Source organism: Eschrichtius robustus, chromosome 6 (genome assembly GCF_028021215.1).
Source record: "Eschrichtius robustus isolate mEscRob2 chromosome 6, mEscRob2.pri, whole genome shotgun sequence".
Lineage (NCBI taxonomy): Eukaryota > Metazoa > Chordata > Mammalia > Artiodactyla > Eschrichtiidae > Eschrichtius > Eschrichtius robustus.
The window spans coordinates 86,855,353-86,868,500 of record NC_090829.1 but is presented as its reverse complement, the minus strand read 5'-3'; the positions used below and the strand labels follow the sequence as shown (position 1 = coordinate 86,868,500).

At 39.3% G+C, this 13,148-nt stretch overlaps 1 protein-coding gene across 1 annotated transcript in view; it reads right to left on the bottom strand.

The window, feature by feature from the left end:
• CFAP44 (cilia and flagella associated protein 44) overlaps positions 1-12,100 on the bottom strand; it is a 126,391-nt gene extending 114,291 nt beyond the window's left edge. Inside the window, exons 1-2 of the mRNA XM_068546749.1 lie at positions 11,291-12,100; positions 8,252-8,353 (exon numbers count right to left, since the gene is read on the bottom strand). Of these exons, the coding sequence (XP_068402850.1) occupies positions 8,252-8,348 (97 nt within the window). The 5' untranslated portion in view covers positions 8,349-8,353; positions 11,291-12,100. The remainder of the gene's footprint in view (positions 1-8,251; positions 8,354-11,290) is intronic.
• Positions 12,101-13,148: the final 1,048 nt, after the last annotated feature.

Here is a 13,148-nt window from a genome sequence, read left to right as displayed (position 1 = left end):
ATCAGGGGTGAATACGAATGAAGGGGAGTAAATCATTTTTCTAAAAATGAATATTCTGAGCCTGGTTGAAGGGTTGTCCCACTGAAAGGAAAAGTGGAGTTTGGAAAAAAACTAATTTTACAGGAAGTAGACACATTAAATCAGATTGGCAAAGCAGCAGATTTTAGCAACTTGGTGACAACAAAGATTTCTATACTTTTTATAATCCCAAAATAGACAGGTGGAAGGATTATGGTTTGATGTACAAATCAGCATTTGTCTTTCTATTCTTGGAAATAATCTAAAATCAACATTGAAAATGAAAGCCAAAATTAGAAACGTCATTTCTTGTAGAACTAGAAGCTGCTGAAACCTCAAATCAGAAATGGATGGCAGGGCTGGCTGGTGGAAGGGCTGGCAAAATTAGTGGATACTGAACAAGGATGGGTGCAGGAGGAAGTAAAGGGAGGTAACCACGGCGAGGAGACACCATAGCCACAGATCTCAAAAAGAGCCGCTGAAAGTTTGTTTTATGACCAAGGATTTTTTAAATTAATTAATTTATTTATTTTGGCTGCACCAGGTCTTAATTATGGCACTCAAGGTATTCGTTGCAGCATGTTTAGTTGCAGCATACGGGATCTTCGGTTGCGGCATGTGGGCTCTTAGCTGCAGCATGGAGACTCAGTTGTGGCACGCAGACTTCTTAGTTTTGGCGTGCATGTGAGATCTAGTTCCCCAACCAGGGATCAAACCCGGGCCCCCTGCATTGGGAGCACAGAGTCTTACCCACTAGACCACCAAGGAAGTCCCTGACCCAGGATTTTATAGGTGAGTTTCCTCAGCTTTTTCTTCCCTCTAGCCAATGGAAATAAGAAGCTGTGGTGCCTCTCCTCACCAGCTGCCACAGAGGCAGGCTGCCTCCTGCAAATACAGCTTGCCTCTCTGGTCCTTGTTTACCTCCACCTCCTTTGTGAGATTGGGAACACAATGAGGAAGTCTGCAAATGATGTGATTGTGCACATAGAACATCCATAAGAACTCCCTATAATTATTACAGTTTTTAAAAGAGTTCTGCATGGTTACTACATACAAAAACAATATACAAAAATTAATAATTGGGACTTGCATTTTGGCCACGATGAAGTAACCATGATGGAGTACCAGACTGTTCTCCTACTACAGTTTTGGAATTATTTAGTTCTCCCTTTAATTCTATTTTTCTTCATGTATTGTGACGCTCTGTTATTAGATGCATACATATTTATGATAGTTATGTCTTCCTAATGTATTGCTCCTTTTATCATCATGAAATGTACTTCTTTGTCACAGATAGTACTCTTTGTCTTGAAATCTACTTTATCTGATATTAACATAGTCACTCCAGCCTTCAAATGCTTACTGTATGCCTACTATATCTTTTTCCATCAATTTACTTTTAACCTATTTGTATCATAATACTTAAAGTGTGTCTCATACATCATATAGTGGGTTCTTGCTTTTATTATCCATTCTGATAATCTGTACCTTTTTACAAGACTTTATTAGTCCATTAATATTTAATATAATTATTGGTATAGTTGGATTTTGATCTAACATTTAATTATTTATTTTCTGTTTGTGCGCTTCCTACTCTTCCATTTTCCCTCTATTTCTTCTTTCCCATTTTCTGTTAGATCATTTATTGTTATTCTTTTAGATTATTTATTCTTTAAAATTCCATTTTAATTTCTGTTAGCTTTTTAACTACTTTTCTTTGTTTGCTTTTTAAATAATTGCTTCAGAGATTATAATATTTATCCTTTACGTCTCACAGTCTACTTAGTTAATATTATAGTAATACACATCTTTCATCAATTGATGGAACAACCAGTCAAAAACTCCGTAAGATATGATGATCTGAAAAACACTATCAAACATCCCCACCTGCTATTTAAAAAACACTAAACCTACACATTCGAAGGCACATGGGCCATTTACCAAGATAGATCACTTGCTGGGACGTAAGACAAGTTTTAATAGCTTTTAAAAGATTGAAATAATACAGAATATGCATATTCTCTGATTACAACAGTAGTAAATTAAAAATAAATTACAGAAGACATTTGGCAATTAAAAAACACACTTAAAAATAATGTATGGGTCAAGGAAAAATTAATAAAGAAATTATAAAACATTTCAAAGTAAATGATAATTAAAATATAACACCAAAATTTGTGGGATACAGCTAAGGCAATGCTTAGAGGGAAATTTATAGCTTTTAGTCCATATATAAGAAAACTCAAAAATCAATGACCTAACATTCCACCTCAAGAAACTAGAAAAAGAAAAGCAAAAAACCTCCAAAACTCAGAGTAAGTAGAAGAAAGGAAATAAAAATAATAAATAATAAAAATAAAATAATACAACAATAATTAATAGAATAAGTGTAAATAATGAAAATGAAAGCAAGACTCAGTGAAATAAAAAGCCAACAAAACAATAGAAAAATTAGCAAAGCCAAAACCTTATTCTTTGAAAAGATCAACAAAATGGATGAACTCCTAGCTAGGCCAATCAAGAAATAAAAGAGAGACAATACAAATCTTCAGTATCAGGAATTAAAATAGATCCTACAGAGTTATGTCAACAAATCTTACAATTTAGAAGAAATGTATAAATTCTATGAAAGATACAAAGTTACAAAACTTACTAAAGAAGAAAGAGACAACCCTCTATTTATTAAGGAAATTGAATTCACAGTTAAAAATTTTTCCACTAAGAAAATTACAGGCCTGGATACTTCACTGGTGAGTTCTAGCAAACATTTAAGGAAGAAATAATACTAATTCTACACAAAATATTTCTGAAAGTAGAAGAGACCAAAATACTTCCCAGTTTATTATATGAAGTCAGCAATAATTTAGTCCTTTGATAAGAATCAGAAACCAATGTCTTGGTAAGAATCAGAAACCAATGTCTTGGTAACTGAAGTCCTTCACCCTTGTGAAAAATGCTGGATGGTCTGGCTGGTACATTTTGCCTAAATCTCTTAACAGGACTCTGTTACAGCAGAAACTCTTTATTGGGTATGGGGAAGAGTCTACCTTAGTCTTCGTACTTAGGTAGAAAACCAGGAAATTGATTCACTCTGCATGAGAATTCTAAAGGGTAAGATGTTGCTCAGATATTTTAGAAAGACTGAGAACAAGGTAAGGGCTCCAGGAAAAAAAATTCAGCTATCAGGTATGTAGCTGAACCAGGACAGAGACCTCTTCTCACAGCACCAAGGTAGAAGGTTTCAGCGTGTCAGCAGACTATTTCACATTATCATTTGAGATCCTAAAACCCATGATTTATGAACTAATTTATGAGCTGAGGACAGGGCCAGGCCACACTTGATAAGACCTGCCCTTAAGAAGGTCTGACATTAAAAAGGAAGATTCAGGCAGTGCTGGACAAAGGGACATTATCATTAAATCCATCCATCCAGAGCGGGAGAGGAGCAGAGGGCGTTGGTCCCACCCACTCGGGCCCTGGAAGCCTGCTGGGCTCCCAGGTGGTGTCCCCTGCCCTCTGAGACCAGAGGCAGGAGGCACCCCGGGCCCCTTCTGTTCCGTTGAGCCTAAGCCCCACCCCACACACTTCCCAGGGCCTTTTCCAGCCCTGTGGGTCCTAAGCATAGGCCCTGCCCACTGCCCAAACCCTGCCCCTGCTTAGGCCCCGCCCTCCACAGCCAAGACCTTTTCCACCTTTTTTTTTTTTCTCCTCCTCTTTCTTACTATTGTGGTTCTTTTTTACTTTCTGGTTGTTGGTTCATCTATATTTTTATTTTTGTATTCTTTCTAACATATCTGTTAGTTTCCTAGTCTAATTTTATTTTTTACTTGTTATTGTTCTCCATTTTTTTTTTTTTTTTTTGCTGCCCCATGCAGCTTGTGGGATCTTGGTTCACAAGCTGGGGGTAGGGCTGAAGTTCCTGCAGTGGGAGCTCCGAATCTGAACCACTGGACTAACAGAGAACCTCAGACACCCCAGGGAATACTCATCAGAGGGAGGTCTCCCAGAGGTCCTCATCTCGGCACCAAGACCCAGCTCTAAGCAACAGCCTACAAGCTCCAGTGTTGGAAGCCTAAGGCCAAACAACCAGTAAGGCAGGAACACAATCCCACTCATTAAAAAAAAAAAAAAGAGAGAGACAGCAAAAAAACATGTCACAGATGAAGGAGCAAGGTAAAATCCTATAAGACCAAATAAATGAAGAGGAAAAAGGCAATCTACCTGAGAAAGAATTCAGAGTAATGATAGTAAAGATGATCCAGAATCTCAGAAATAGAACGGAGGCATGGATTGAGAAAATACAAGAAATGTTTAACAAAGATCTAGAAGAACTAAAGAACAAACAAACAGAGATGAACAACACAATAACTGAAATGAAAAATACACTAGAAGGAATCAATAACAGAATAACTGAGGCAGAAGAACGAATAAGTGAGCTGGAAGACAAAATGGTGGAAATAACTGCCAAGGAGCAGAATAAAGATAAAAGAATGAAAAGAATTGAAGACAATCTCAGAGACCTCTGGGACAACACTAAATGCACCAATATTCAAATTATAGGGGTCCCAGAAGAAGAAGAGAAAAAGAAAGGGTCTGAGAAAATATTTGAAGAGATTATAGTTGAAAACTTCCCTAACATGGGAAAGGAAATAGTCACCCAAGTTCAGGAAGCACAGAGAGTCCCATACAGGGTAAACCCTAGGAGAAACACACTAAGACACACATTAATCAAACTAACAAAAATTAAATTCAGAGAAAAAATATTAAAAGCAGCAAGGGATAAACAAAAAATAACATACAAAGGAATCCCCACAAGGTTATCAGCTGATTTTTCAGCAGAAACTCTGCAGGCCGGAAGGGAGAGGCAGGATATACTTAAAGTGATGAAAGAGAAAAACCTACAACCAAGATTACTCTACCCAGCAAGGATCTCATTCAGATTCGATGGAGAAATCAAAAGCTTTTCAGAAAAGCAAAAGCTAAGAGAATTCAGCACCACCAAACCAGCTTTACAGCAGATGCTAAAGGAACTTCTCTAGGTGGGAAACACAAGAGAAGAAAAAGACCCACAAAAACGAACCCACAACAATTAAGAAAATGGTAATAGGAACATACATATCGATAATAACCTTGAATGTAAATGGATTAAATGTCCCAACCAAAAGACACAGACTGGCTGAATGGATACAAAAACAAGACTCATATATATGCTGTCTACAAGAGACCCACTTCAGACCTAGGGACACATACAGACTGAAAGTGAAGGGATGGAAAAAGATATTCCATGCAAATCAAAAGAAAGCTGGAGTAGCAATACTCGTATCAGATAAAACAGACTTTAAAATAAAGACTAACAGAGACCTTATCTCTGTTACAAGAGATAAGGAAGGATACTACATAATGATCAAGGGATCAATCCAAGAAGAAGATATAACAATTATAAATGTTTATGCATCCAACACAGGAGCACCTCAATACATAAGGCAAATGCTAATAACCATGAAAGGGGAAATCGACAGTAACATAAAATAGTAGGGGACTTTGACACCTCACTTTCACCAATGGACAGATCATCCAAACAGAAAATGAATAAGGAAACACAAGCTTTAAATGACACAATAGACCAGATAGATTTAACTGATATTTATAGAACATTCCACCCAAAAGTGGCAGAATACACTTTCTTCTTAAGTGCACACGGAACATTCTCCAGGATAGATCACATCTTAGGTCACAAATCAAGCCTTGGAAAATTTAAGAAAATTGAAATCATCTCAAGCATCTTTTCTGACTACAATGCTATGAGACTGGAAATCAGTTACAGGAAAAAACCTGAAAAAACCCACAAATACATGGAGGCTAAACAGTGCACTACTAAATAAGCAAGAGATCACTGAAGAAATCAAAGAAGAAATTAAAAAATACATAAAAACAAATAACAAAAACACGACGACCCAAAACCTATGGGGCACAGCAAAAGCAGTTCTAAGAGGGAAGTTTATAGCAATTCAATCTCACCTCAGGAAACAAGAAAAATCTCAAATAAACAATCTAACCCGGGCTTCCCTGGTGGCGCAGTGGTTGAGAATCTGCCTGCCAATGCAGGGGACACGAGTTCGAGCCCTGGTCTGGGAAGATCCCACATGCCGTGGGGCAACTGGGCCCGTGAACCACAACTACTGAGCCTGCGCATCTGGAGCCTGTGCTCTGCAACAAGAGAGGCTGTGACAGTGAGAGGCCCGCGCACCGCAATGAAGAGTGGCCCCCACTCGCCGCAACTAGAGAAAGCCCTCGCACAGAAAGGAAGACGCAACACAGCCAAAAATAAATAAATAAAATAAATAAATTTAAAACAAAAAAAAAATACCCCAACAACAACTACAAAAAAAAAAAACAAAACAAAAACAATCTAACCCTACACCTAAAGCAACTAGAGAAAGAAGAAAAAAGAAAACCCAAAGTCAGTAGAAGGAGAGAAGTCATAAAAATCAGAGCAGAAATAAATGAAATAGAAATGAAGAAAACAAGAGCAAAGATCAATAAAACTAAAAGCTGGTTCTTTGAGAAGATAAACAAAATTGATATACCCTTAGCCAGAAGCATCAGGAAATAAAGGGAGAGGACACAAATCAATAAAATTAGAAATGAAAAAGGAGAAATCACAACTGACACCACAGAAATACAAAGGATTATAAGAGACTACTGCAAACAACTACATGCCAATAAAATGGACAACCATGAAAAAATGGACAAATTCTTGGAAAGGTACAATTTTCCAAGACTGAACCAGGAAGAATTAGAAAATATAAACAGACCTATCACAAGGAATGAAATTGAAACTGTAATTAAAAATCTTCCAACAAACAAAAGTTCAGGACCAGATAGCTTTACAGGTGAATTCTATCAAACATTTAGAGAAGAAGAGAATGGACTTGAGGACATGGGGAGGGGGAGGGGGAAGCTGGGGCAAAGTGAGAGTAGCAGCGACATATATACACTACCAAATGTAAAATAGTTAGCTAGTGGGAAGCAGCAGCATAGCACAGGGAGATCAGCTCGGTGCTTTGAGACGACCTAGAGGGGTGGGATAGGGAGGGTGGGAGGGAGAGACGCAAGAGGGAAGGGATATGGGGATATATGTGTGCATACGGCTGATTCACTTTGTTGTACAACAGAAACCAACACAGTATTGTGAAGCAATTATACTCCAATAAAGATCTATAAAAAAAAATTTGAAAAAAAGAAAGAAAAAAAGAAATCATCCAGGAAAATACTGCAAAGGACTAGAAACTAAAAAGTAGACAATCCTGTGTCAGAAACATAGGGAGTGGAGAAAAGTGGAAACGGAAAAACAAAAGAGAAGCAAACTAAAGTTTTTGAGGAGAGTGATATAATCATAGTTTTTGGAAAGATAACTCTGATGGTGGTATGGACAGGAAGACTTAAGCAGAAATCCTTGCTGTAAGAGTCCAAGCAAGAGGAGATAGACCTCTAAAATAAAATACGATACGGAGAAATCATGGATTTACCAGACATGCCTCAGATAAATTGAAAGAATTTAATGTACATTTTGTAAATGAATTGATTTCCCCAGGACCTGCTCTCCTCTAGGTGAATAGTAAAAATTAGATTCTGAAACTATATTTAGGATTAGAACTAAAAATGTCAATATTCCACTAAGCCACCTAACACCACGATGCCCAGTCAGAAAGCCAGTCATCTTTTAAAAATCCTATTACAAAATTCTTCACTTTCCCTTCTATCTGCAATCTATGATATCCTTCCACATATGTTATCCAATTTAACCCTCAAACAGCTCACAATGATCATTTTATGGGTGAGAAAATTGAGGCTCAGAAAGGTGAAATAATTTATCCAAGATCAAGCATCTCTAAGTGGTAGACCCAGGACTCAAAACTTAAGTCCAGCGCTCTTTCCCCTACACTGTATTAGAGAAGCCCATTAAAGACCTTGTAGACCCTACAGGAAGGAGCCAGACCAGATGTGAAGATGGGTCATTATCAGTATAGAGATGATAGTAACTTCTGTGTTCCAGGACTAGAGATAAAATGATTAAAACACAGACTCTGCTCTTAAAGAACTTAAGAGTTTAGTAAGGGAATTAAACAAGTCAACCTTTCTGTCGTATAAACTTAGATATGCACTCTTTAAAAATTATTTTACCTAAATTTAATAATCAAGACCCTAAGTGTATATTATAATCTTTACTCACATTTTGATGCAGATCTAGAAGAATGAGACTGCCTTCCATCACTCTTTGATCTCTCTGATTTCCCTTCATCAGTATCCTGATCATCTGGTTCCTTCATTTTCTCTGTAAGCACAAAATTGAGACAGAGAAAGGGATAGAGCTGTAAAATAGAAATCATTAACAGATTTTTTTTCCCCCTAAACAAATTCCATGAGCACCAAACACCATGTGGGTTGACAATCTGTATGTTTGCAAGGTATCAGAAATGACTTCACCAGCTGGAGGGCACAGCCATCATTAGAGACCTCTGTAGAATGGCAAAATATAGTCAGATATTCCCTTCCTCCAGGCAAACTTGTCATCGTGGTGCCCTCTTGTTTTCCAGAAGTCCACAGTGAAACACCACCCAAGCCTATCTTTTCTCTAAATGCTCCACATTAAAATTAACCCTTTGCCATCCTTCCTTTGGTTCATCCCCTCCTCTTCCTCCTCCCATCATCAAAGTCCCCTGGTGTTACTAATCAATTTCAATTTTTAAAATATTTGTTGAGGATAACTTCTATGTATCAAATTTTATGTTAGGCACTAAATTGCAGTACTGAACTAGAAAGATACGATCCTTAACTTAGTGGAGCTTTTTTCGAAATATAGGTATTAAACAAGTAATTAAAATATAATGAGTGCTACAAAAAAATAGGGTGCTGTGGGCACATACAGCAAGAAGATTAAACCATGTCTCGGGTTAAGGAAGAGGCATTTGAGACACAGGTAATGAGTAGACGTTGGCCAGGCATAAAATGGGAAAGAGATTATTGGCAGAGGGAGCTTCTAAGAGAGGCTTGTGTCTGTGAAGGCCTGAGAGCAGTCTATTGGCTAGAGCAGGAGAGTGAAATGGACACTGACGAGGAAGCGGGTAGCAGATCATCAAATTGTCTCTAAGCTTTGCTAAGGAGTTTAGAACTTATTTCTATGGTAATTGAAAGCCATTGAAGGTTTTTAAGGAGGGGAGTGACACGACAGGTTTTCTCTGTCCTCTTTCTCTATGGCAGCTCTTGTAGATGAGAACATCTACTATGTCTTCCTTCTAAGTCTTCATTTCTCCACACTAAACATCCCGTGTTTCCTCAACATTCTTCTATGGCACAGCTGGCAGGCAGAGTAGAGTAGTAGTACTATGTGGATGAGATCTGTGGTTAGATTCAGGTTTGAATCCCAGTTTTGCCACATAACTAGCTAATTACTTTACATCAATTCCTCAATTGTAAAATGGGAGTGAAGAAAAAACTATGTACAAGGCTGCTATGAGAATTAACTGAACTAGTGCATTATTATACCTTCCTGGTCTCTCAAGAAAGACTACTATGCCCAGAGCAGCCAGGATCTACACTACACGATCAGTGCATGAGTGCAGAATGACAACTACCCACCTTCATCTGGACATTAGGGTTTGTACCATCTGTTTTCTTGCACTGACATCATAATGATACCCTCTCTTGATTTTTGTGTTCGTTTTTATTTTTTTAGAATTAAGGGATTGAGAAGTTGTATTGTAACCTGATGAGGCTTTGATGTCAGAGAGACTTGTTTGGCCAAGAAAAAAGGTTAACTTGGCCAAGGGCCAAGCCCCTAGCATCCCTTAACCTGTCAGTCCTTTTACATGTACAATGGGGATGTTAAGGTTGTCTGGCAGAGTTATTGTTAAGTATTAAATGAGACCTTTTATACCCACAGTTCTCAACTCTGGCTGTACTTTAGAATCACTTGGAAAACTTTTTACAATGTACCATTCTCAGGGTCTCACTCCCTATATAATTCTTTTGTGGAGCCAAAGAATAGGAACCAGAGTTAAGGACCGTGGGTTTATATCAAACTCTTCGTAGGTACTGGAAAATGGTAGTTTTACTATAATTACTACACATTCTCTTTAATACAGCTAGGGCTCAATAAATATGATCACAGAATCTTGAGAGTTGAAAGAGGGTTAATCTGGTCCAATCCTCCCACCCAATATAAGTCACACATCTACAACTCAAGCCCAGGCTAAGAGTATTGGCTAGAATCACACTGACTGGCCTCAAAGCCTGGCTCTTCCTCTTACTATTATAGCTGTGAGGTATTAAACAAGTATTTAACCTCTCTGTGCCTTCTCATCTGTAAAGTGCAGTACCTATTTCACAAGGTGGTTCTGAGATCTCAATGAGTTAATACAGTAAAGCTTTCAAAGAACAGTGCCTTGCACTCAGCAGGTAAAATAGTTGAAGGGATGAATGTTTTAATTCCTGAATAAAGGAACAAATGAAGGAACACACCAAGAGACAATCAGCTTTAATTTAAACATTTCAGGTAAGAGGGTGAGCACATTCTGCTAATGTTCTCAGCTTTAGTTCTTAGGAAGTTCATTTTATATTATATGAAATCTTCCTCCCTGCAACCTGGATCCATTTGGCCCTATTCTTCTGGGGACACACAGAACAAGTTTTCCTGTTTACTATAGCCATACAAATAATTGTAGCTAGTTAACTTTCCTTCCCAGATCCTCTCTTTTCCCAGATAAAGCATCCCAATTCTTTCAACTATTTCTCACTAACATGTTTTCAACTCTTTTCAGCATCTGGATAGCTCAAAAAATTAATTCCCAATGCATCGTATATCCCTCCCAATTTTGTATGTCCTTTGAAGGATCTGGACACTTTCCAAAAGATATGAACCATCACTTTACCCGTTGGGGACATTATATTCTTTCAAGGCAGCCTAATATTACATTATCTTGCCAGGGTTGGGGGGGTGGGCAGGCTTAGCATATACTGACTCATAATAATCCATTTGTAACCAGCTAGAATGACTAAACCTTATTTCTGTATACCTAACCATGTCCTATCTTATACAACTGAACTAGCTAGGTTTGGGAGTCTGTTTGCAGAACTACCTTAAATCTATTTTCATTAGACTCAGGCTTACTGGTCCAGCCTACAGTTAATTCTGTTAACCAACTCATTAGGTAGACTGTGAAGTTTTGAGTCAACCCTGAGGAAGTGTAAAGAAAAAAGAAAATTATAGTACACAGTGTTGCAGAGTGTGTGTTGCTAGAAGGAGGTTGGCTGAAAGCCGGACAGAGGGCTCCCCACGATGACATTACTCAAGATTCATTCCTTAGATTCCAGGGTTGGTCCCCACTCTCACAAACTCAAACACTCCATCTCAGCAGTGTGCCAGAGCTGGTCACGTTGAGATTCATAGAGATTCCTGTATAAAAACAGACACTCAGTTTTTACTTTACAGTGTGAAATACAACTGTGGAGAGAATAACAGCTCGTGGTTTTTTTTTTTTACCATGTGTCGAGCACAGTTCTGAGGATTCTACACATATTGTTTCATATATTTCTCAAAACTCTATGAGTTAGGTGCATTTTACAGATGAGATAGCAGAGCAGTTACTATTTGAATCCTTCCCTCTCACCGAACTCATGCAATTGACTTCCAAGTCCTGTTGCCCAGCGTCCAGTTATTAAGCCTTTTGAATTCATCCTCTCCCTTCTAGTCCCACTGTCACCATCCTAGTTCTGGTCCTCATACTGTCTCACCTCTACCATTACCACAGCCTCATTCTCTCCCTTCTCTGGTCCATTTGTACACTGCCTCTTATATTCCTAAAACACAGCTTTTAATGTGCCACTCTTCTTGTTTAAAACCGTTAATGGCTCCTCATTGCCACAGAACAAGAACTCAGATTCCTTGGTGTGGCACAAAGGTCCTTCATCTTAGGGTCTGTAATTCATCTCTTGTCACCTTCCCCTTTCCTGGATCCTCCTCAGCCCCTCCTACTTCTCAAAAGTTTTAGTCAGTAGCCACCTTGGACAACTCACAATTGGCCGGGCATGCTGAGTACTTGTATGCTACTATATCTACTTATGTGCAACAAGGATTTATTGTGCACCTACTGTGTCTTGCATGTGTTACACACTTACTGGACCTGCATTATCCTATTTAATTGTAACAGGAACCCCATGAAGTAAGCACTACCACCTTCCCTACCTAGATGAGGAATCTAAAGTGCAGAAGGTCAACTTGCCAAGTGTCACACTTAACAGGTCTGGGTGGCTTGTCGACCCCAGAACCCAGGCACTTTCCCACCGACTCCCTGTTCCTGGCTCAGCCCGGTCCAACTCGGACTCCTGCCATCGTCTGTCTTCCTCCCCAGCTGGATCATGAGCTCCTTGCAAGCAGGAACAGCGTCCACGTTGTATCTACAGTGTGTAGCCCCATGCCTGCGAACGCTGTAGCTTCAAATGTTTGTCGAACTGATCCATAGAAAGGAGAAGGAATGTGTCTCAGCAAAGCCCGGAGAACCCTAGTTCAGCCTAAGAGAAGTCCAAATGGGGTCGACTGATCCCTGACTCGCCAACAGATTTGAGGGGGAGGTTGTGGGAACTGCCAGGCTGCTGGGGTCAAAACTTACCTAAGGCACCGACCTCCGCCGCGCGTTCCCAGTCACGGCGTCTGCCCCAGGTCTCCGTTTACTGCGGTTACCACGGCAACGCCATCCCGCCTCCCGGGTGGGCGGAGACGGGCGGGCCGAGAGGCGCACGCGCCGCCGTAAGGCCGCTTTCTGGGAAATGCCAGGGCGGTTGCAGGGGTACCCTTGACCTCGCTTGCCCTCTGGCCCGGCTATTTCGTGGCCCATGACTCAGAATCAAAGCCAAACAGAAAGCCCGGCATTCTACCAGCTTATTATCCCCGTTTAATTTTTATGTCTAGTTTATATTATTATTATCCTAAGGATGATATATTGATGACTTTCGAAGATATGCCCAATAATACAAAATGGCTCAAAGGTGCCCTGATCACACGCCGTCATCGGCAAAGATACGTCGCGGGGCGATTTTTGTTTTATTTATTTTACGCTATGTCATCTCTGTTG